Here is a 23,891-nt window from a genome sequence, read left to right on the forward strand (position 1 = left end):
GGGCCCCCCCCCCCAGAGCCTTCTTTGGAGAGTACAGCTGCCAACCTCAGTGTCAGGCTTCTAACCTCGCAGGCATGAGAGGGTGGCTTCCAATATTCAGCCACCATTGTGCATTCTGTTATGGCAGCTCCAGCAAACCTGGGGGGCTCTGCTGTGCACCAGAGCAGGCAGGTGAGGGGCAGGGGGCTCTGAGGTGCAGTGCAGGGGATAGGTGAGGAGCAGGGGGCTCTGAGGTGCAGCAGAGGGAGCAGGTGAGGGGCAGGGGGCTCTGAAGTGACGGGGAAGAGGTCCTAGGTGCAGTAGAGCAGGCCCTGCTCCCTGAAGGTGGTGGGTGGCAGCTGTGCTGAAGGCGGTTCTGGTGAGCAACGGAGGAGAAACTTTCTGTCATTGAGCACTTACTTGGATATGGTGACGTACAAATGGATGTGGCCAGAATTCTGACTGCCTGCGGTGCTTGTGGTGCTGCTCAGAAGGGAGGGGGCAAAGGATGAGTTCCTGCAAACCCAGGAAAGCTGGTTCTCACTGCAGGGTGGCAGAGGCGTGGCTGGGTCTTCTTTTCTGTGGAAGCAGAATCAGTGATGAACTTGGGGACTTGGCCAAAGAGGGTTCCTAGCCAAATGTGGAAGTGCCGCCTGGCTGCTCTGTGCTGACAGCAGTGAGGCTGCAGAAGAGACGGAGTTGAAGAGGCTGAAGATTTGGGAGTTCCCAGCTGTCCCGGGAGCAAGCCTCATAAATCAGGAGGCACTCTGGGAAGCTTGCCCAGAGCAAAGCCCGCAGGTGAGGCTGGACCTCCTGCAAGGAGAGTGGGCGTGTGGCTCGTGGACCCACGGAAGCACCTCAGCAGAAGCCAGGAAGGAGCCCTGTCTTACAGCCCTGAGAGGAGCCAGAGGCTTTGAGCCACAGGAGCACTGCCAGCACCCATGAAAGGAACAGAGGCTGCCGGCTGCTGGATCGTCCGGCAGGAGTGCGGCTGCTGCAGCTGCCCAGCTGCAAACCCCAGCTGCCCTTCAGAACAGGGACCTCCCAGAGCTGGGGGAGCCGATGGTTGTTCAGAGCTCGAAGCCCGGACATTACCAGTCACACTTTGACCTTGGGTGCAGGGACCTCCGTTACTTCTTCCTTCTGGAACCGAGATGTCTGCTCTTGCTGTCTCTCCACTGTAGCTTTTAAGCAGGAGCCTCATTCGGCCATCAGATGGCTCACGGGAGCCTTACCTTCGTGGCTTAAGTGGTTTTAGTTGAGACTTGGGACTCCCTATGCCAGTGGCATTTAGATGACATTTTAGATGGGGAGTTGGCACTGCACTGAGCAGAGACCTCAGGGTGGGTATGGGGCGAGTGCACTCAGGACCTAGGTGGATGGGGACTTCTGGGAGCACCCCCAGTAGGATCCTGGCCCAGAGCTTGTGAGTGTGACTCCTCTTGGAGGAGGGTCTTTGTGGAGGTCATCAGTTAAGGGTCTTGAGGTGAGGTTGTCCAGTGAGCCTCAGCTCAAGCATAGCTATCCTTCAGAAAGACGGGAGACACAGGGCACAGAAGAGAGCTCTGGGCGAGCCAGAGGCAGGGACGGAGAGATAAGCCAGGAGTCGAGGAACAAAGGGCCCAGATCTGGAAGAGGCAGCAAGGTTTCTCGCCTGCACACAGGGAAGGTGCCCTGCCCCTGGCACCTTGGCCTTGGGTCGGTGGCCTCCGGACCAAGAGAGGAAATGTCTCTTGTTTAAAGTCAGGTTTGAGGCAATTTGTGGCAGTATCCTCAGGAAGTGAAGGATGACCTGAGCTCCTGGCTGGGGCGCTGGGGCCTGCCTGTGGAGCCCAGCACCCTCAGCCTGCTCCAGATACCTGAGCTTTAGCATGCCCCACGATGGGCCTCCTGTGAGGCATGTTGTTCCTGGGGTACAAAGGCCTGCCAAGATGCTCTGGGCTCCTCCTTGAGGACCCCTGGCCAGGCAGGAGCCTGGCCACACCCTCTTCCTTTGCAGCTGCTCGCTAGGCCCAGGCTGTGGCATCTGTACCAGCTGTGTAGGGTGCTTGGAAGTGCACAGAGGAGCCCCAGTACTGCAGGAGACTGGCCTGAGTGCTCTGAGGGGTCACCCCCGAGCCTCTGAGCTCAGTGGAGGGACACCAGAGCCGCTGGTCTAACGTTCTATTTACAACTCACATTACCAGCAGAAACATCCACCCCAAATTGAACCACCATGAGCAAGAGGGCCTTGGGAGCAGGACCTGGGGTCAACTGGCCACATCACATCACCGCTAGAAAACGACATGAAAGAAAAATGGCATTAGGAGCTTTCTTCCGCAAACATTTTCTTTTTGAGATCTGTGAATGCCCAGTGGAAGTGCGCTCTGGGGTGGGAAGGTGGCGGGCCCCTTGGGGTCCCTGCTCCCTCTGACCCTCCCCTGGTCCCCAGGCACTGCTGTCTCGCAGGGCAGGTACTCTCAGGAGGGCAGTATCTCTGTGCCTCCAACCTGTGGGAGGATGGGGCCTGGGGCATGGGGGAGGCCCTTGGGTGGGTGCAGGTCCCCACTCTGGGCCACAGGTGCTCTGTGGGGGCCAGTCCGAGTGAGCAACTGCTAACTCTCTTGTTCTCTGTTTGAAGGAAGGAGCCCCAGCCTGAGCCCTCTCCAAGGTCAGTGCCTTCCTGCCTCCAGCTGCCTGGCGTGTCTGCTGCGCGCACCGTCTGGCCTTGCTCCCTCTGTGTGCACCGCGTGTCCTGGGGCAAGGGCTGCTGGGCGGACCCTGTGTGTGCTTTTGTGTGCGACCACGTGACTGAGTGTCCTGGCCCACCCTGAGTCACCCCTTGTTCACAGCCCTCTCCCAGTATTTCAGATGTACTCTGCAGCACTGTGGGCCTGAAGGGCTTCTCTGGTGGGCCTCCAGCCTACCAGTCCTCCTGGGGACCCTGAGGCAGGGTTTTCTAATAGATTATTCCCTCCAAGCACTCGGCCCAGATTTGCAGCTGGTCTGAGCTGAGCCCCAGGTGAAAACTCACAGTGGGTGGCCCCCTCCTGCCACTCTAGACCAGGCATGGAGGAGAAGCCAGGCCAGAAGCTGGTGGAGGGCCTTCAAGTCCAGCCTTGCGGAGGACCTTTCTCTGTGGACAGTCTGGAGCCAGTGGGAGTCAGTTCCTCCTGTCCTGCAGAGGCTGGGCTGGGCTGCTCTCTCCCCGTCTCACACCTCCTCGCTGGAGACCCTGACCTCACTGGGTTTCCTTTGCTGAGGTCAGGGTAGCCAAGGGGCCATCCAGGTGCTTAGCCTGGCTCCCTCCCTTTGGGCTTCCGCTGGCCACTATGGGGCTATTTGGCCAGGAAGTTAGGGCTCATGGGCCCAGTGCTGCAGAGGTGGAGAAAGGCCAGAACTGGCTGCTGTTTCCTAGTACTTCACAGAACACCACGGGAGCCACCATGCCTCCCCGTGACGTCCCCAGCTCCTCTGAGCCGGGGTGTGTCCCCACCCAGTGCCCTGTCCACCCGTTCCTGAGCTCCTCTGAGCCGGGGTGTGTCCCCACCCAGTGCCTCAGCCCCACCCAGTGGCCCTTCCACAGCAGTGCCCTATCCCCACCCAGTGGCCCATCCACACTCAGTGTCCTGTCCACACATTTAGAATAAACCTGACACCCAGCCCCCGTGACTAGGATGGATACCTCCTGGCCCCCTCATGCCCTCCTGGACCACAGGGTGAGCCAGCTGGCTGGATGTCCAGGAGCTGCTCTGGTGGGGGAAAGGCAGGACTGGGCCAAACCCCTCCTCTCTGTCCCCTGGAAAAGGAGCTGACCCTTCACCCTCTAAGCCCCACAAGAGGGAAGAATCACTGGTGCCCTGAATTGGAAAGACGGGCAACACTGTTGCCTGATATCAGCTGACAACAACCCCTAGCGGCCCCCAAAGAGGCCGAGAAAGCTGCCCTTGGAGCCAGAGGGGAGGAGGGTCGGCCCCCGTCGGTGCTGGCTGGTATGTGGCTGGCACTGTTGACAGAACAGGGACGAGAAGGGGGTGAAACAGGAAGGGGCACCCCGTTCACGTTGGGCTGCCGTCCAGAGGGCACCGTTCTCACTGTGGCTGTGGCTGGCCTCTCCCACACTGCCCTCCACTGGCCCTGGGGCTGGGCATTGGCTGGAGGGGGGAGCCCTGCGCAGCCATGGAGGCTGAGGCTGACCCTTGCGGGGAGCGACTGGCCTGGGGCCTCCTGGGCACCCCACCTCCCGCTTGTTGCCATGGCTTGGGCTCTCCCCGTCTCAGCCTGTCTCTCTTTCTCTCCCTCTCCCGCCCCATCTGGAAAATCTTGCTGTCCCCAAGTGCTTTTAATCACTGTCACTGCCCTTCTGGGCCCCTTTCTCGTCTGCTCTGTCTTTTGGGATGAGGTGCTGGCCCTGAAAGCAGGACTCCAGGTGAGGACCCACGGAGCCCCTGGCTCTCTGGTATGTTCCGTGGCTCCCTGCTCCCTGTCCCGCCACTCCTCTGTCTCCCCGCCTGTCGGTGGTCCCTGCCTGCCTGTGCCTCCCCACGCCCTTCCCTGAGGGCAGCGCCTGCTGAACAGCCCTCCTGCGACGCCCCTGGTAAGTGCTCAGTTGGGGCAGTCGACTGGGGGCTCCTCTGTTGGGAAGCGCTCCCAGGGTCTCAGCAGCTGCACCTGGCTCCCTGCGGGTGGAGGCACCAGGAAGGCCCCTGGGCGCTGTGGGTATGAGGAACAGTGTCTGTCAGTGAAGACTATGCACCCTTCCCCGGGACGCCCTCCTGCTGGACAGGTAATGGTGGGTGGTGTCCATCCCCCTGCCTGGGGCAGCCACAGTTCCCTGTAGCAGCCAGCACACTGTAGGTGTTCAGGAAGCCTGTTACTTGGGTGACAAGCAGGGGCGCCTGTCCCACAAGATGCTCAGGGAGCTTGGCTCCCAACATCTCTGCTGCCCCAGGCTCAGCCATGCTGTGGGAGTCCGTGCCCCTCTGAGGGCCACGCTCTGCTCCTGCCTGCCAGGACCTGGGCCGGCATCAGCCACGCTCTCCAGTCCTGGTCCAGGTAGCCCAGGGTGCTTAGCCTGGCGATGGTGGCACACCCCTGATCTCTCGGGGTCCTCGGCTCCTGAGGAGACCCACCAGACTATGCTGGAGTTGTTGGGGGTGGGGGTCGGGAGCCAGGGCAGGTGGGGGCCCTGGCCTGTGCTGCTCTGCCCCATTCTCTGTGGCCCTGTCCCCTTCCTCACTGCCTCCTGCCCCCATGCCTGTGGAGCCCTGTGCCCTAGCATTGCCCCTTGCCATGGGGGCCTCCCCTTCTTCCCAGGTGGAGGCATCTGTGTGTGGTGTATGTCTGTCCTGTCTGGTCCTGGCCGGTGTCTGTGGGCATCTCTGCCCCCAGGGTGCCCCAGAACTCCCGTGGTCTTGCTTGCTGCTCCTGCCTATGGACTGGAGGTCTGATGGGCAAAGCCCCACTTGACTGATGGGGGGCCAGTGCCATCCTCAGGCCCAGGGGGAGGGCACAGCATCATTCTGGCCTGAGTCGGGATCCTCAGCACCCCACCGAGCAGGGGTATCACTCAGGAGAGCTGAGGCCCTGAGGAGGGGACCCCCTCCTCTCACTCTTGTTGGGCTCTCAGACTATGCTGTCTTACGGGACTTGTGTGTAAGACACTGGGCACAATTCCTGAGTCCCCAGTGTTCAGTGGCCACAACATCAGAGTGTGCAGCTGCTGAGCATACTCTCCACTCCCCAGCCCTGGGCCTCAGGGCCTGGAGGTGCATGGTGTGCAAAGTGCCCAAGGGCTCAGAACTGGGGACTTACAGAGGTGCTGGGAACAGGAACCTCCTTCGCCGTCCTTCCCCATGGGGTGGGAAAGGCCTCCTGAGGGTCCTGGGCAGCAGCCTTGTGTTATGGCCTGAAGACCACAGTGGGCAGAGGGGGTCAGGGCTTTGCTTGCTTGGCAGGCTTGGGTGCAACTGGTGCTGAAGGCTGGCAGGGTTTCTGAGAGCGGTGGGGTACTGTGGGTACCACCTGGGGCCAGATAACTGGGTGCTCTGCTGACAATCCTCCTATAGCAGGTGGCCAGCACATGGAGTCCAGCCATGGCCCTCCACCCTCAGAGTGACTGGGGAGCCTAAGCCACCTCTCTACTTAGAAGCTAACCCATGTGAGGGCTTGGGTAGAAGCCTCTCCTGCTCAGAGTCTTGCTGGGAGACGGTCCAGGGCTCCTGGCCTGTCTGGGCAGCAGGTGCCCTTTGAGCAAGCCCCCAGCCAATTACCTACGAGTTAGTGAATTGCATCCTTCATGCCTAAGTGGAGAGAGTTGTGTATGGGCAACACAGAGGGCCACCATCAGTGTTAAATAAATGTGCAAAGGGGAACAAGCCTGGGCGCTTTCCCCCTGGGGCTTGTGCGCTTCTGACTTGAGGCCGTCGTTAACACTGGGGTCCCCAGGTGCAAAGGTGCTGTCTCAGAGGGACCTGGATGTGAAGGGGAAGCAGTGGCCTGGAAGAAAGGGAAGGATTTCTGTAATCGTGGATAGTTTCCGTTTTTATTTAAACACCTGAACGTTTGTTTGTAGAAATCAATCCAAGGGCATGGGGGAGGTTGTTGGGAAAGTTGAACTGAGGACCCTCCGCAGGCTGCAAGAGCTCTGCCTGCAAAGGGCCTCAGCACAGAGGCGACTTGTGAGGTCCCAGATGAACTGACTCGGTGAAGAAAGTCCTTTTAAATCTAGGTGTCCCTGAGTCCCCTTTTCCTTGTCTTCCCTCCAGATAGGGGCAGCCACTGCCTCCTGGGTAAACTGAGGCCACTTCCAACTGGGCGACAGACTGGCCTGTGGGAACCTCACATTTTTCCTCCCTAGACTGCATGTTTCACTGGGGTCACTTTCAGGATCGTGTCCATCCAGAACCAGCTCTTTGCAAAATCTTAGCACGTGTATTATTTTTTATTGGCATGAATATAGCAAAAAATAATACATCTTTTAAGACATGAGCTCAAACTCTGGCTTTGGAAGGAAAAGGTATTTTTGGAGGAAAAAAAAAACCCCGAATTATTTTTCTCCAAAAATAGGGGACTATTTTCTTTTCCAGGCTGCGGGAGACTTTCGCAAGCAAATCCCTTTCGCTCTCCTTGCTCAGACGCAAACTCCCCCCTGCAGCTGGGGGTCTGCGAGCCCAGAACCGCCCCAGGGTGCTCGGGGCGCCTCAGGGTACCTGCTCGCCGGGTCCTGTTGCCGCCCCCGGGACTAACTCTGCTCTCCTCATTTCCAGTAAAGGCAGACCGTGCAGAGGGTGCCTGTGTGGATGCTGCCCCGGACACTCTAGGTACCGCGCGATGCTGCACGGACTGGTGCCCCGCTGCACGCTCCTGCCCTCCCTGCTTATTAGAGGTTCGGACAAGCGGGCCGGCGCCCGCCCAATTCTGCCCGCTCCCTGGGGCCACAGACCCCGAGCGAGTGCAGGCGCCTCCTTCCGCCTTACTGACCCCGCCCTGCCCGAGGGTTGTTGCCTTGGAAACAGTTCCTGCCCTGGGCGAGTTTCCTCTGGCTGGTCAGTCTAGCACCTCTACTAGGCACTGAGGCCCATCCTTAGCGCCCTGCTGGGGGAGGCAGCTACTGTGTGACACCCCACCCCAGAGGCAGAGGCCCTGGCTCCCCCTTCTGACTTACAGGTCTGGGTTAGGGCAGACTGGAAACAGGACGGTGGAAAGGCCCCTCCCTGCACCTTGACCACACCTTTCCTGTCCCTGTCTGCTGTTGGGTGTGTGAAGGCATCTGTCCTGCTTGCTCTGGGGGCCCCTTGCCCCTGGTCTTCCTCTCCTACCCGTCCCCTTCCTGGCTGGTGCAGCCCAGCTACCAGCAGGCAGCTGTGAGGTGCCCACCGGTGGGAGCGCACCTTGTCCTGTGCATGAGGTCGGTCGGTGCCGGGCAGCATGCTTGTGCATCTGCATCCGTGCATGCTCCGGATCCTTCTCCACCGGGAGAGGCTGCAGGGTCGCCCCACCCTGCCCCACAGGGCCCCTCTGCTGCCTGTGTGTTCTGGAGGTGGGCGCTTGTGGGGGAGGCTGCAGCAGCCCCAGAAAGGGCTGCCGAGGGAGGCGGCCTGCTCCGCCCTGGCTGAAGCTCTCCTGCTTGCCCAGAGTGTCTGTGTCCAGAGCGCTTCTGGCCACAGGTGGACCCTTGGGGCAGGGGCTGAAGTCAGGCTGCTTGGGAACCAGGAGGGTTTGGAAGTGTGGGCAGCAGGAGCCCCGCCAAGCTCTGCCCTGCTGTGTGTGTTCTCACAGAATGCCGCCTGCCCTCCCTGGGCATCATCTGTCCAGATGCAGGCTGGGTAGTTCTCTGTGGATGCCTGCTAACTGCATTGCTGAGCTGGACCCCTGTGTGCTGACCAGACAAGGGCCATCTTGCCACTGGTTCCCACTTGAATCTCACCAAGAAGAGGGTGACAGGCAGGGACAGGCTGGCCTTGTTCTCTCTCCCAGGTTCTTCCTGCCCTGTAAATGCCAAAGCACCAAGCCTTGACACAAGAGGGGGCCCTGGCCGTGGGCAGTCTTGCAGGGCAGGTGGAGGGAGCTCTTCCTTTGTCCTGGCTTGGGAGGGGAGGCAGAGTCTCAAGACTCTTGGCTACCCTCCTGCCCAAGTTGAGGGAAGCTGGGTGGGGACCAAGTGTCCCCCAAGTGTCAAACCCACTGTCCCTTCCTCCAGCACCTCGCCCACAGGCCTCAGGTGGGAGCAAGTCTGGGAGCTGGGGAGGGAGACTCCTTCCTTCCCTGAGCTCTGCCTTCCTTCGTGGGTCTGGAGAGCCTGCTGGCTCTGACTTGGCGGGGAGGAAGAGACTGTGGGAAGGAGGTCGCGCTGGGGTCTTTGCCTAGAGAGGCCTGCAGCCGTCACCCCCAGCCCCGCTTCCCGCAGCTCCGCGCAGCCCCTCTCTGGGCAAGGCGTGGTCTGGGTGGCGGAGGGATCTGTGCGTCGCGTCGCGGAGGAAGCAGGAAGCCGATGCGCACCCTTGACACACACGTTCCTGACTCTTCAAGACCCAGGAACCCAGGAGGATGTGGGGCACCGCGCTTCACGTGGTGACTGGAGAGGAAGGGCCAGTTCCTTCCCCGCCCATCACTGCTTAGGCTGGAGTGGGAGGAGAGGAAGCGAGACCTTGGCTTCCCACGTGCCCTGGAGCCTGCCCAGAGGGGGCCTGGAGGGCCTGTTTTCCTGCACTTGAAGTGGCTTGTTGAATGTGGAGGAGGCGCCCATAGGAGGCAGAAGAACATTCCAGAAGCCAGAATCCTCCTGAGGACAAGTCTGGGTGCCCAGTGGGCTTTGGTGCTCCTGTGGCCCCTCAGCCTGGCATGGTCATTTATAAATGGCTCCAGCATCTGGCTCTCCCTGGACCAGTGGGGGTCTCTCTTGGGCTGGAGACCAGAAGGTCATCTGGGTCCTGGGCCCTACCCTTCTGTGTTGGCCTCAGTGGAAACAGAGGCAGACTCAGGGCCAGTGTTTTGAGCACCCAGATGCCAGTGGTTCCTGATACGGGACACAGGATGCCTCAAGACCACCCGGCCCTCTGCCCTTAGTGGGCTCTCTGTCCAGGGCACAGGCCCAGGGATTTCTTTCTCTGCCTCTTACTTAGAGACTCTTGAGCAGGCACAGGTGTTCTTTGAGATTGTCTGCTGTCCAGGGGTGGGTTGGGGAGGGGACATGGGCTCTATCTGCGGTGTCCCTGCTGGGTGGACTGGGCTCTGGGACTGTCTTTTCTCCAAGGTGGTTACCTCTGCTGCCTGCTTCATGTGTCTCTCTGGCCATGTGTAGCAGTTGGGGCCTCTGTGATGGGGGTGGAGTCAGAGACACTAGCAAGTGACACTGGGCATTGGGGCTTCCTCTTGGAGGCCTCTGAATTTCGTCAGGCCTCCTTGATTGCTGTGCTCAGCAAGGGCCCTGCTGTAAGCCATCCTGGGAACCTGTGGCTCCCCATAGCTGGCACGAGCAGGTCCTATTCACAAGGACCTGCTCTCCTCTGGGGCGATGCAGAGTCACAGCAGAAGGAGGGAGGGCCTGTCCTGGATCCAGGGCCCGATGGTTCCGAGAAGGAAGAGTGGAGGCCCTGTCTGCCTGGAGCAGCCCTATCATGGACATCCATGTCTCCTGCTGCCTGGGGGACGTGGGAGCCCGTGAACACGGGTGTCTGCCATGTGTCCATGGTTACCAAGAAATGCAAGGTCTAGGGAGGCCCAAAGACCTTCAAGTCTGGAGACAGCAGCCTGACTGGAAGGACTTTCTGGGAATGGCCACTTCCTCATATCCTCGCAGCTGCCTCTGCCCGCCCTGGGGCTGCGGCTTGGGGGAGCAGGCCTGAGAATACCAAGGCCAGCTGGGGCACCTGGTCCCAGCTATCTTCCCAGAGCAGATGGTAGTTGTCCAGGCGTGAGCTGGGGAAGATAGGGCAGGCACTCAGAGGAGGCCAGGTGTGCCAGGGTCCATCAGGAAGGCTGGTGACTGGACAAGCATCTGCGGGAGCCTGGCCCCTGACCCCAGCAGGCTATATAGAGAGGGAGGGCTGCTCCTGGGAGCGTCGGGAGGGCCTGTGGGAAAGCTGCAGGCAGGGCTGGTGCAGACTGAAGGTCCCGGGGACGAGCCCCTCCCTGGGGCGCCTGGCCACTCTGGGTGTCACCTTGAGGGGATGGCAGGACAGTGTGCAGAAGGCTCTGGCACTTGGGGGTGGTTGCTGAGTGATGTAAGCTGGGGGGGGGGACACCTCCCCACTCCCTGGCACGGCGCTCTGGCCATACCTGTGCGGCCCCTCCCTGCGCGCCCTGGCTTCACCATGGTGTGGTTGGTTGTTCTTTGGACCTGAGTCTTCTCTGGTCTTGTGGGACAGCACTGGTCGTGAGCACACATGGCCCATGTTCTTTCCGGAGTGACTTCTCTTGCTGTTTTTCTGTGTCTGTCTGTCTGTCTGTCGGTTCTCATGGGAGCAGCCAGAAGGTCAGTTTGAAAGACCGTGTCTTCTCCAGCCCCCGAGGCGTGGCCGCCAAGGGGAAAGGGTCTCCCCAGGCCCAGACGGTCCGACGGTCACCCAGCGCTGACCAGAGCCTTGAGGACAGTCCAAGCAAGGTGCCCAAGAGCTGGAGCTTTGGCGATCGCAGCAGGGCACGCCAGGCTTTCCGCATCAGGGGCGCTGCGTCCCGGCAGAACTCGGAAGGTGGGTCTGCCTGGCTGGGAGCCTGCTAGGAGTGCCTTGAGCACGGTCGTAGGGCACCGATGCAGCTCTGCCGCAGGGAGGTTCCCACCCCACCCCAGGGGAAGTTCACATAAAATGAGCTGTTTTAACCACACTGCTCAGTGGCATTTCAAACCCTGGGGTTCGCCACCATCACCCCTGCAAAGGGCCCCATGCCCACCCACAGTCTCCTTCCACTTCCCCAGCCCTGGCCACCACTGCCTGCTGTGTTTGGTTTCTCTCCTGTGGGATCGTGCAGCTCCTGACCCACGGTGGCTGCTGCTCCCCTGAGCGAGGTTCCCAGGTGCAGCCATGCTGTCTCGTGTCAGAGCCGTGTTCCCCTAGTGGCTAGGCAACGTGCTGCGTGTGGAAGGGCCACTGTGGTCAACTGCCTCTGTACCAGGGAGGCCCTCTTAAGCCCTCACACCTGTGGGAGAGGAAGGGCTGCAGAGAGGCATGATGGGCAGGTCTGCAGTGTGAGGGGCCTGGTGGCCATGTCCACTCACATCTGCACATCCTTCCACCTAGAAGCAAGTCTCCCTGGGGAGGACGCAGTGGAGGACAACAAGAGCTGTACCTGTGAGTTCGTGACCGAGGACTTGACCCCTGGCCTCAAAGTCAGCATCCGAGCTGTGTGGTGAGGGATCTGCATGACCCCCCTTGGTGCCCATGCGAAGTCCCTCTGCTGGGCGTCCCCTTTGGTGCTGGGCCCTGGCCACCGAGTTCACAAAGCGGGTGGTGCAGACACGGCCTAGGTGCAGTGGGGGCTGAGGCAAGGAGGTCGGGAGCTGCTCAGCTGGCAGGTCCAGGTGGACGAAGGTTGTCTGTGATGCCGGGCACTAAAGTGGCTGGTGAGCGGCCTCCAGCACCCACAGTTGCAGAGGTGCTGGGAGGGTGACAGGCTGGTGGACACTGGGGCCAGCCTGTTCTCTGGTTCAGAGCTCATGGCTCTGCCTGGCCATTGCAGTGTCATGCGATTCCTGGTGTCCAAGCGGAAGTTCAAGGAGAGTCTGCGGCCCTACGATGTGATGGATGTCATCGAGCAGTACTCTGCTGGACACCTGGATATGCTGTCCCGCATCAAAAGCCTGCAGTCCAGGCAAGAGCCCCCACCTGCCTCCCAGCCCAGGACCTTCAAGGGCCTTCTGGGCCAAAGCCCAGGGCTGGCTAGAGGGCCCCTGGGGGCCGGCCCGGGAGGGTGCAGGGCAGGAGCAGTGCTAAGGTGGGCCTCCCACCGCCGGCGTCTGCCAGCTTTCTGCCCTGTCTTCACAGTCTGTCTCTAATATTTTTCTGTCTCCCCTCTCTCCCCCGACTTCCCTGCACTGTGGTGGGCAAGTTTTGTGTGTGTGTGTGTGTGTGTGCGCACGTGCACATGCACACTCACATGCATATCTGTGCACATGCATGTGTGTGTGAATGTGCACATGTGAGGGTCCCTGGATGAGGGTGCACACGTGTATGTGTAGGTGCATGTGTGTGTGCATGTGTGTGCCCATGCATGTGTGTGTGATGTGCGGGTGTGTGCACGTGTGCCTGTGTGCTGTGCCGTGTATGCACACGGATGAATTGGTGCATACACGTGTGTACACATGTGCACGCGTTGGGAATGGAGTTTCCCTAGGAGAGATGACTCTGCCAGGCAGCACACACTGCCATCCCTCTTCTTCAGAACGTGATTGTCCACCCATTGTAACGGAGCTGCCCCACTTCCTGAGTGCATCTAGGCTTGGTGGTAGCTGGGCACCCACTGGTGTCCGTGTGGGGAAGAGGCTAGCCAATTCCTGGAATTCCATGTCCATGCATCACAGCATGAATGGGGGCCTGAGCACACACATGCACAGGTCTCTGCACATGTGCACACAGGTCCACATTCTGGCCTGTGCTCTAGCCTACACCCCCCAGGGTGCTCACAGCCAGTACATGCACACGTGTGTGGCCACACATGTGGTGGCACCTGTAGGGAGCCACATGCTGCAGGAGTTTCTCCTGAAGGAGGTCCCAGACTCTACTGGTGGGGTCCTCCCCATCCACGGCTTCCAACAGAGGCTGTAGCTGCTTCCAGCCTGGAGGTGCAGTTGGGTCCAGCTCACATGGAGAGGGTCTGGACAGTGAAGGGCAGCCCGGAGGCCATGGCAAGCTCTGATGGGGAGGTTTGGCCTCTCCTGCTTCAGGTGACAGTGGGGCCTCTCAGGCCTTAAGCTACTCCCCAGATGGGGTTCAGGGAGGCATCTCCTCCTCTGCCGGGCTTAGGCTGGGCCTCTCCTGGCCTTCCCAGAGCAGACTAACTGCCAGATGGGACTCTGTGCCTCTCCTGCCCATGCTGGTCAACTGCCTGGTCAGCTGCCTGCTCAGCAGGTCCTTCCATCCACCTTTCCCCCTCTCCTTCCCTGTCTGTCTGAGAAACAGACCAGTTGGCCTGGGGAAGCCGGACGGCCCTCGTCCGTGATGCCCCATTCATGCTGTGCAGCCCCGCACCTTCTCTGGGATTTGGCTCCCAGCACATGCACCCATTTCCATACCTACCTGAGCTCCCTGCTGAGGCTGGGCTGCCCACAGACCAGCTCCTGGAGCGAGCCCTGTTCAGCATGCCCAAGGGCCATGCGTGCGGCCAGCCCCTTTCTGCTGGGCACACAGGTTCCTAGGAAAACCGCTACGGTCTGAGTGGGGCTGTCCCATTGCTGAGCTTCCAGTGACCCCTCTTGAGCTGCGTGACGATGCGTTTTGCTGGTGTCTCTTTTCTTGTTTACGCTGCCAGGATAGATATGATTGTGGGCCCCCCACCCCCTTCAACTCCCCGGCACAAGAAGTACCCCACCAAAGGACCCACGGCCCCTCCGAGAGAGTCACCCCAGTACTCACCTAGGTTAGGACGCCTCATCTCTTCCCAACCTGTCTTGTGAACGGCCAGTGCCTTCGCTCCAGGCCACATGACGGCGGCACCGCATACTGTCCTTTCCTCAGGACAGAGGGCACATCCAGGCTTTCTGTTCCTGCAAGTGCCCTGCACAGGGGAAGGCTGTCTCTCACAAGGGCCCCAAGGGGCAGTGAAGGGAGTCAGGACTACCCAGTGCCCTGCAGTCCACTTGGGGCAACCAGGGCTCCTCTCTGTGGATGTCCTTGTGAGGTCCACCTGGGGCTGGGGGACTCCTGGGCAGAAGCAGAGGACATCAGTGGCCACACAGGTGTTTCCTTGCCTGGCTGCAGACATGCCCTCCAGGCTGAGGCCCTCCCTGGTCTCCCTGGGCACTGACTGAGTCCAGCCCCCATACCTGCCTATGACTGGGCCGACCCCCGGACACACCTGGCTCACCCTTGGGCTGTATGCTCTGAGCAGCTGGGGCTGCTTCTCAGGCACAGCAGCAGACTCTGCTGCCTGCCTCTCACAGTTAGGAGGAGAAAATGAGGAAGCCTCTGCCAGGCACCACGGCAGGTGCTCCAAGTGAGCTCTGGAGTTACTTCAAGTTGTGGTCATGGTCATTAATAGTGATAAGGAAGATGGCAGGACTGCCCCCCCATCTGACAGGCAGAATGGAGGTCAGGGAACAGCCAGATGGCACACTCAGGCTCTTCAGGGGTCCAGTGAGACCTTCAGGGCCTCTGGCTTCCTCTGACTCCAGCAAGTCAGACAGGCCAGCGAGAGAGAAGCCCCTGGGGCAGGCCAAGAGGACAAACAGGGCATCTGGACGGAACTGACAGGCACAGCGTCTGTCTACCCCCTTGGCCAGGGTTGCTGCCTAGGAGGTTGAGGTTCATTGTGCTGGGCTTCCTCTCAGCCCAGCAGCTCCGGTCATGAGAGAGTGAGTCCCAGGGAGCAGGCAAGGTTGTGTCTGCTGCATCCTGACTCAGGGTGGCCCCTGACAGTACCTGCCGAGTCCACTGCTTGGCTGCTCTCTAAGACTTAAGCCTTGTCCCTTGGGCATTGCTGCAGGAGATGGTGACTGGGAGTCCAACCAGTGAGCCAGGAAGGCCCTCTGGCCCTCAGACCTCTCAGACCATTGCAGCCAGGGACCTCCAGGTTCACCCCAGGGGCGTTGAGCATGTGGGGCTGAGTCCAACTCCCCAGCTGAGCCCAAGAGGAGGAGGTGGCAAGGTGGTTCAGGGTCTTTGGAAGACCCTCTCCCAGATGCCGCTGCAGCAGTTCTAGGCTGAGCCCTGGGCTGAGGCTCCCGTTGGGACCCACCAAGCAGGCAGCCCGTCATGTGGCCGGGGTGAAAGTGCTGTGCATCTGTGCCTGGACTATGTGACACTGGAACACCAGGGCCCGCCCCCTCCATTGCCATGGCGTCTGCTTGGAGCCAGAGGCCCCCTCCCCTCGTGCATGAGTCTAGCATGAAGCCCGTGGAGCATGAGGAGGCTGCATCTGGCTGCCGCAAGTCTGGCCCTGTTCTGTTTCATGTGACAGAAGGAATATGCCCGGCTCCAGAGAGGCAAGCAGGGCATTCCTGCCTGCAGAAAGCAGCTGGGCACAGGCTGCTGTCCAGAGCTAGGTGGGCTGGTGGCCTTGGCCTGGGTTGGTCCTGCTCAGTCACCCTGTCCTGAGCTGCCATTAGCCCAGTGTAGGCTCAGCCAGCATAGCATCTTGGTTTCTGAGTGGGTGTCCCACAGCTGCAGTTCTCGGCCCACACCTACTCCCCAGCCCCTGCCAGCCCTGCAGGACTCACTGTGGATCTGTTCAACAGGAGCTGGTCTCCAAGGGTAAAGGAGCCTCCTTCCCTTCTTATGGCATCAGTGACCTAGGGCCTCATTCAAAACCAGCTCAGCTGAATTCCATATCCTGCATATGAACACACATGCAACACACTCTCACTTGCATACATGTCCATGTGCACACCCACTCACACACATGTGGACACATGTAAGATACATTCACATGCATACATGCCCACATGCATAGGCTCTACACACATGCTTGTGAACACATGCCCAGGCACATAGTCATGAGCACATAGATGTATGAGCACATGTACAATGCACTCATACCCATGCACACCCATGAATGTGCACACATGTACAATGCACTCACATGCATGGGCACACCCATTCTCACACACACACACACACACACACACTGGTTGGTGGCGGCTTGTCCCAGCCCTCCTCTGGTTGTGTGGCTCTCTTCCCTTTATCCTTGTCCTGGTGCATGGAGCTGCAGCCCTCACCGCCTCCTGCTTTTGTTGTCCCTGCTGCAGACATCTAACTGTCCCTGTCAGACCCTGTTGGGGTCAAGGGCCTCAGTGGCACATTATGTAGGAGTAAAGCTCAGGGGTGGGATGGCTGTGGCTTCTGGAGCAAGGGCACATCATGCCATGCTCCCAACCTCTGGCTGGATGCCCACCAGCTTCCCTGACTTCTGGGCCTCAGTGTGCTGGGAGGCCAAAAAGCCACAGGCCAGGGAGGAGAGGAGCTGGGTGGGCAGGTGGGATGGGGGCCTGAGGGAGGACGGGGACTCTGCTGCAGAGGAGCTGGGGGTGGACTGGCCCCAGGGGAAGCTCCTTTACTTTACTCCTCTTAATGTGCCAGACCCCACTGGAATGGAATGGATAGGAACAGGACCCTGACGGTGTCAGAAGGCAGGCAAGAACGTGAGGCACCAGTGTCCGTCTGTCCTGGCACCTACTGCCCCCTGGTCAGCTCTGGGTTGGGCCTGGAGCCCAGATCTGGGGGCTGTGGGCTGACCTGGGTGGAAGGGGCAGGGGCCAAGCCACATCCTCCTGAACTCATGCTTGGGGGCCGGGTCTCTGTTCCCGGTAGAGTGGACCAGATCGTGGGGCGTGGCCCGGCGATAACGGACAAGGACCGCACCAAGGGCCCTTCCGAGGCGGAGCTGCCAGAGGACCCCAGCATGATGGGACGCCTGGGCAAGGTGGAGAAGCAGGTGGGAGGGGCTGGAGGAGGCCTCTGCTGTACGGGACCCTTGTTGGCTGGGGCGGAGAGGGGAGGAGGGGGTGTGGCCTCTGCTGTCCGGGGCGGGGCTCGGCTCTTCAAATCAAATATCTCTGGAGCCCGCACTTAAGTCAGAAGTGCCCAGAGCCTATGTTCTTTCCTCCATGTCCTGGGTGGGGTAGCTGGGAGACAGGATTTGCATTTGAGGATCCCCTGGGGGAAGGGGTCACTCTGCTGTAGAACCTGTCAGAAGTCACACCTCTCTGGCTTTCCTCCCTCTGGCCTTGCGACCCTGCCCCCACGGGCCTCGTCTGTTGGGAGGTAGGCCTCAGCACCGGCTCAAACTGACTGGTGGGGTCCGAGGCGCAGCTGCTGAGTCCGGGTTGAAGGAGGGGCAGCTGCCGCCCCCTCTCGCCCCTCCCGGCTCTCCCTCCACGTCCCGGAGCCGCCCTGGGCCCCGGAAGCCTGGTCCAGCGGCAGCACCCTCTTTCAGGTCTTGTCCATGGAGAAGAAGCTGGACTTCCTGGTGAGCATCTACACGCAGCGCATGGGCATCCCGCCCACAGAGACCGAGGCCTATTTCGGGGCGAAAGAGCCGGAGCCAGCGCCGCCATACCACAGCCCCGAGGACAGCCGGGAGCACGTCGAGAAGCAGGGCTGCATCGTCAAAGTCGTCCGCTCCAGCAGCTCCACTGGCCAGAGGAACTTCTGCGCGCCCCCCGCCCCATGCCCGCCGTCCACCTCGTGGCAGCAGCAGAGCCACCAGCGCCATGGCACCTCCCCCGTGGGGGACCACAGCTGCTGGTGCGCATCCCGCCGCCGCCGGCCCACGAGCGGTCGCTGTCCGCCTACAGCGGGGGCAACCGGGCCAGCACCGAGTTCCTGAGGCTGGAGGACGCTGCGGTCTGCAGGCCCCACGAGGCCGCCCTGCGGGACAGCGACACGTCCATCTCCATCCCGTCCGTGGACCACGAGGAGCTGGAACGTTCCTTCAGTGGCTTCAGCATCTCCCAGTCCAGGGAGAACCTGGACGCCCTCAGTGGCGGTTACGCGGCTGCGGCGCCCTGCGCCAAGGTCAGGCCCTACATTGCAGAGGGCGAGTCCGACACAGACTCGGACCTCTGCACGCCCTGCGGACCCCCGCCGCGCTCTGCCACGGGGGAGGGCCCCTTTGGCGAGGTGGGCTGGGCCGGGCCCAGGAAGTGAGGCCGCAGGACCCACCCACGCCACTCTGCCTGTCCCTTTTGGGGGCGTGAGCTCTGCGGGGTCTCTTCTGGAGTGACGTGTGCTGTGGGGCACCTGTGGGGCTATCAGGCCCACTTACCCGTGCAGGCAGCAGGGCTCCTTGGCTGGTGCAGTGACATTTTGCAAAAGTTCTTTTCCAACCAGGGGCTGAAGGAGCACCCTGCAGCAACAAGCTGCTCAGCAGGGACAGACCTGGCCCGGCTAGTGAGTGGGGGCCAAGTGACCAAGGGGGCATGGCCATGGGGGTGTGGGCTGGGAGCAGGGCCCAGGGAGGGTGTGGCTGGGGCAGACTTGCCCCTGACGGTGGTGGCCTTGAGTTCTGGTGGGTGCCTAGTGAGGGCTTCAGATTCAGGAGGGTGTGATAGGCCACGGGGCATGGCCTGTCCCGGCACCTGACCACTTGTCCCCGGGTTCCCCTGTGTGTGAACAGCTGAGCAAGACCCCCACCCCTGGGTGCCTGGCTGGAGAGCTGCCGGCCAGCATCCCCCGACCCCTGCCAGCTCTGTGGGTCTTGCCAAGGGAGCTGGTTGGAGTTCAGGACCCCTTGCCTGGAGCTGAGAAAGGAGTGAGGCCTTGGGGACAAAAACCAAGCCCACAGTCACTCTGGACTCTCCTGAGAGGCCCACCCTGCAGCCTCCTCGGATAGGGAATTTCAAAGTTCGATCTGCCCTGACCCGGGGTCTCCCAAGCCCACAGGAGCCACAGCTTCCCAGCCACAGGAGTTCTGGGTGAGTCCCCATGATGTGTCCTTTCTCCTCACTGCCCTGGCTGGGTGCTGGTCACCAGGCTGTGGCTAGCCCTTTGAGCAACCCACACTGTCCTTAGCCAGGATTCACCCTGCTGGTCCCGCACCTGTGCTCCAGCACACCAAGGCAGGGCTGGCTGGGGCCATCGCTGGGCAGGAAAGCCCTTTGGTTAGCTGGCTCACCCACTGCAGATGGCTGCTGTGTGTTCTTCCCACTACAGCTGGCCACCCCAGTCATACTCTCCACTGGTGGGTCCCTGGCTATGGCCTCCCAGTGTTTGGGGAGTTGAGACATCCCTTCCCTGGGCCCTAGTGAGCAGGGACCTTGCTCCCTCCTGTCTGGGTGCCTTGGCCCACTGGGTATTCAGCTTTAGGGGCCTATGTCCAGCCACCAGGAGGCAGAGGGGGATGTTCTGGTCCTGTGGCCTTGGGCCTAGCAGCCTCTGGCATTCTGGCGATGGCATCATGGGGCCTGGGTGCTCTGAAGCAGCAGCACCCCAGCTCTTGTCTGGAAGGAGCCCTCTTGCCGGCTGGAAGAACTTTGAAGCAGGGTTAGGGGGTAACATGCCCCTGGCCATTGGAGGTCCTGGGCACTCGGGGACCTTGGGAAACTGTCATCAGCAGTGGGTTAGTGGCTGTTGCAGCCTCAGTGCCCCTGCCAGGGCACCCAGGAGCTACCTGGGGCACATGGATGGGCTGCCTGTCAGGAGCCACAGACACATTCTCCTGACAGATCCACATGGCACTGTGGTTTTCAAGGACGGTATCATGTGGCAGAGAGCCCTCCAGTGGGGAGAAATGTCCCTTCCAGTGTGGGTGGCCACCCAACACCAATCCCTCTGGCTACGTCAGGCCTAGGATCTGAGTCCTCCTTGGTGTGGCACAGGGAGGTTCCAGCTGGGTCCACTGGCAGGAGGACAAGGTCAGCCAGCTCCAACACACCGCCAGCCCTAGCCCACTCCCTGCTGGGGCCCAAGGTCCCACACCGCTACCCTAGCCCACTCCCTGTTGGGGCCCAAGGTCCCAGGCTGCTCTCAGCCTGTGCAGGCCCCAGGACCTGGAGGAGGGGACTCTTTCCCTGAGGGAGGTTTGTTCCTGCCTTACCTGTGGCAGCATGCTGTGTGCCTCAGACACAGTGGGCACCTGAGGTACCAGGGCTGGGGCTCTGCAGGGTGAGTATGGCGGACAGTGGCCTCTCTAGAAGCCCCAGCCACTCTGCAGGACAGCAGGATGGCATTCCTTAGGTTGCAAGAGGAGGAGTAAAGGCTACACTGTTGGCCACTGTGCATCAGGAAGGAGGGTTGGTGTCCTGGCCATGCAGTCTGGCCCCTGGGGAAGGGAAGGTGTTGGACTCTGTGGGATGGTCTGGGGGCCCATTCTAGGCAATGAAAGGTAGAAGCTCCTTCTTGGGCCTGCAGACCCAGGCCTGAGCAGCACAGCTGTCCACTGCCCCTGGGCAGCTGTCCTACCCTTAGAGAAGGAAGCTGGAGGTTTGTGTGAGAAATGTGTCACTTTCTTGGGGCCAGTGGCCACCCTGTGGCACACGTTTCCTGAGACAAGACATTGTTAGAGCATGCATACCCATGTGCCCACGTGCCCACTGACACATACAGGTCTGCATAAGACTCTCCTGCATGCTCACAGACCATGCACGCCAGATGCACACTTTCACACACACAGCAGATGTGCACTCACATGGACACACAAAACTCACATGTGCACACAAGTGCAAGCTCACAGCAGGTGCACTGTCACACATACATATAAAGCACATTCACAGGCAGCACATGTACATATACAACCACATGTGGCCAGTACACAATCATGCCCACACACGCTCACACACATGCACATGTAAGCGCACAGTCCGCGTGTGCAGACACATGCACACACCCACCACGACTCTGACTTGGGCTGCCCTTTGTCTCTGGCCTTTTTCTCTTTGACTTTTCCTGATTTAGGCTGCCCAGGGAGGGAGCCACAGGAATTAATGACTTTACACAGAAGGTTCTAGAATGCTGAACACTAGGTGGGGGTTCCCACTGTCCAAGACTCCTGGACCAGTGCCAGAGGGGCCACCTTGAGCCCATTAAGGGCCCCATGCTGCCTTCTCCCTGGCTGGCTGGGCAGCTGTCCAGCACTTGTGGCCTGCTGAAGGCCTAGGGAAGCCAGGTGGGGACCCGGGGTTCCAGCACTCTCTGGTGTCCAGACCTGTTCCAGCTTAGCTGTGCTGGCCACCTGTGCCATTCTTAGACATGGCTTGGCCTCGTCACCCCAGGTCCTGTCTCAAACAGGTATTGCATGTCCACCATGACATTTCTGTCCCCCTGGTCACAGACTTCGAAGTCCACCTCATCTGCAGTGGCTGGGACACCTGGAGGGTAGGCCACCTTCTCCCCACCTCCGGCTCTAGGCAGGGAAGGTGGCAGGGCCACGCCAGGTTCTAAGGAAACCTATTTAGGTGGGGATCGTCCCCGAGGCTTCCTGAAGGCAAAATGGGCCGAGGGCTGGGAAGCCTTTTGGAAACGCTGGGGTGCGTCTGGGCCACCCCGGCTGTAAGTGGTGTGCAGAGTGGAGGCTGTGGATTTGTGATGGATCTGGGCCTGCACAACCAGCAGATAACACTTCAGCTGCCCTCCATGGTCACAACCGTGTAAAACAAACATGGTGGGGGTGGACAGCACAGCCCATTCAGAGTAGACTTAGAGGGTCTGGGTCATCTTGTGTCCCAGCAGGGCGGGTTGGCTTCTAGTGAGAGGCTCTGCCCATGGCCCCTGTGGGGCCCCAGTGCACATGGCTGGGGCAGACCTGGCACGGCCCTCAGCACCCTCAGCCATGGTGCAGACTGCCTGTCCTGTGCCAACCTCCTGGGCTACCTGCTTGTGTATGGGAGGTGAGCTGTGAGGTACAGAGGGCTGGGCATGGCCTCAGGGTCCACAGGCCAGAACTGCTGCCCAGGGACCCTGGGCGGCTGTCCCAGGCCAGCTGCTCTGGTTCTGCCTGGGCCCCAGCTGAGGCCCAGAACCACCAAGGAGGGGAGGTGGTGGGGGGGGCTTCCCTACTCAAGGGCAAGACCCCACTTTCTCTCCCCTCTCTGAGACTTGAGCTCCTCCAACTGCACACGGGTGGTTCATTCTGTGTGCCCAGAGCCAGAATGAAGGGGGACGTGGTTTGCTGTCTGGTGAGGTGGGGCTAAGAACCAGCTCAGGAAGAGGAGGGTGAGGGATAGGGCAGCGGAGGGAAGGTGCTCCGTGGGAGGTGAAGCCCTTGCAGTTCTGCAACCTTGGTGCCCACAGCAGGGTTGAGTGAGCACTTGATGCTCGCCTTATACCCTGGCAGACCCAGGGTGCTGAGTCTCAGTGGCCCTGCCCCAGAGTTCTGCAGTGTCTGACCCTCTGTCTGGTGCCGAGAGGAGGGGATGGTTCCTGGGTCTCCTGGGCAGGAGGGCCCATTGCTGAACGCCGCACATCTAACTTGGACTGGGTTACACAAAGTCGTTGCCTTAAAAGCATTGTTGACAGAAACTCACTGAGGTCAGCCCAGACCCCTGGCCTCTGTCAGGCTTGGATACCTGGGCCCCGCCTCTGGGTCAGGCAGCATGGGGCAGTCACGAGCAGCAGAGGTCGCTCTGTTGCCTCATGCAGAGGCGCTCGCGTTGGCTGTCCCTTTGGCTGCTGCCATCCGCCCAGGCCAGCCTGGTGCACCCCATGCCCGCACCCATGCGCTGCAGTCTGTCTGGCCAGGGTGGCTGCAGCTCCCCACGCACCCTCCCGCCATCGGCCGCCTTTGCACTTTTGTTCATGCTCCAAAGAATTCTTCATGATGCCTTTGTGCTGACGCGCACCTCTGCCCACTGCGTGCACCTATGGACCGCGGCCTCCACCCTGCTCGTTTGTGAATGTGCTGCCGCTGCACACTCGAAACTAGAGCTTGTGCCCCATCTCCTAGGGACAGACACCAGGGGACAAGCACTGGTCTTCTAACGGATTAGCCGAGACGCCAACTCAGCACGGACAGGTTGATGCTTGTGTTACATGAATGGGCCAGCTCAGGCTTGCCCAGGGGACTCTGGGTGCAGAATCCCACGCCAGGGATGCACATAGACAGTTCTGGAAAGTTCTGCTGCCATGGGGCCAAGTCCAGATGCCCAGTGGGCCTGTGCACTTAATAAATGCAGTGATTCAACCTGGATTGTGAGTGGCCTCTTTGTTCTCCTGCCTGTGCTGCTGGTTGGAGAGCTGGGACGTGGCTGGGAGGAAGGCCCTCTCCCCAGCCCTCGGCCCTAAGCCCTGGGGCTGCCTTCCAATGCCACACACCAGGTTGCGTGAAACCCAGAAGCTATTATTCCCTGGCATTCTGGAGGCCAGAGGTCTGAGTCACCATGACATTCCCTGTTCCTGGGCTGCTTTTAAAAACCTTCCTGTGTGACCTAGACCCCACAGGGCCCTGGAGGAGCACAGGTGAATAACCTGGATCCCAGTTGTACTGCCTGTCTCCATCCAGTCCCACATGCAGTGGGAGGACAGTCTTGTCCACTCCCCTCTGAGTTCTTGAGCTGTTTGCCCCACTTCTCTGTGTCCAGAAGATTCTGTAGGACGTGATTCTGCAGTGAGACCTCCCACTTTTGCTGACATCCCACCGGCTGGAACTTGTCACATATTGTAAGACCAGAAAACATTCTTTACAACAGGCACCGTGTGCCTGCAAAGCTGCAGTCTGTTACTAAGAGGCTAAGGAGCGTGGTGGGGCTTCCAGCAGCCTGTGACTCAGTGGTCCCCCAGCCAGGGCTCTGCACACAGCAGGCTCACGTGGCCTGGAGGTGGACGCTAGCCAGCCAGCTGGCAGATCTC

The 23,891-nt window shown here is 60.5% G+C and overlaps 1 protein-coding gene across 1 annotated transcript in view; it reads left to right on the plus strand.

Annotated features, from left to right (window-relative positions):
- Positions 1-23,232, plus strand: part of Kcnq2 (potassium voltage-gated channel subfamily Q member 2) — a 43,882-nt gene extending 20,650 nt beyond the window's left edge. The window contains 8 exon segments of the mRNA XM_048811921.1: positions 2,600-2,629; positions 10,927-11,150; positions 11,697-11,805; positions 12,136-12,267; positions 13,924-14,031; positions 16,920-17,043; positions 17,545-17,848; positions 17,851-23,232. Coding sequence (XP_048667878.1) covers positions 2,600-2,629; positions 10,927-11,150; positions 11,697-11,805; positions 12,136-12,267; positions 13,924-14,031; positions 16,920-17,043; positions 17,545-17,848; positions 17,851-18,257 — 1,438 coding nt within the window. The 3' untranslated portion in view covers positions 18,258-23,232.
- The last annotated feature ends 659 nt before the right edge of the window (positions 23,233-23,891 follow it).

This window comes from Marmota marmota, unplaced genomic scaffold (genome assembly GCF_001458135.2).
Source record: "Marmota marmota marmota unplaced genomic scaffold, marMar, whole genome shotgun sequence".
NCBI classification, from domain to species: domain Eukaryota; kingdom Metazoa; phylum Chordata; class Mammalia; order Rodentia; family Sciuridae; genus Marmota; species Marmota marmota.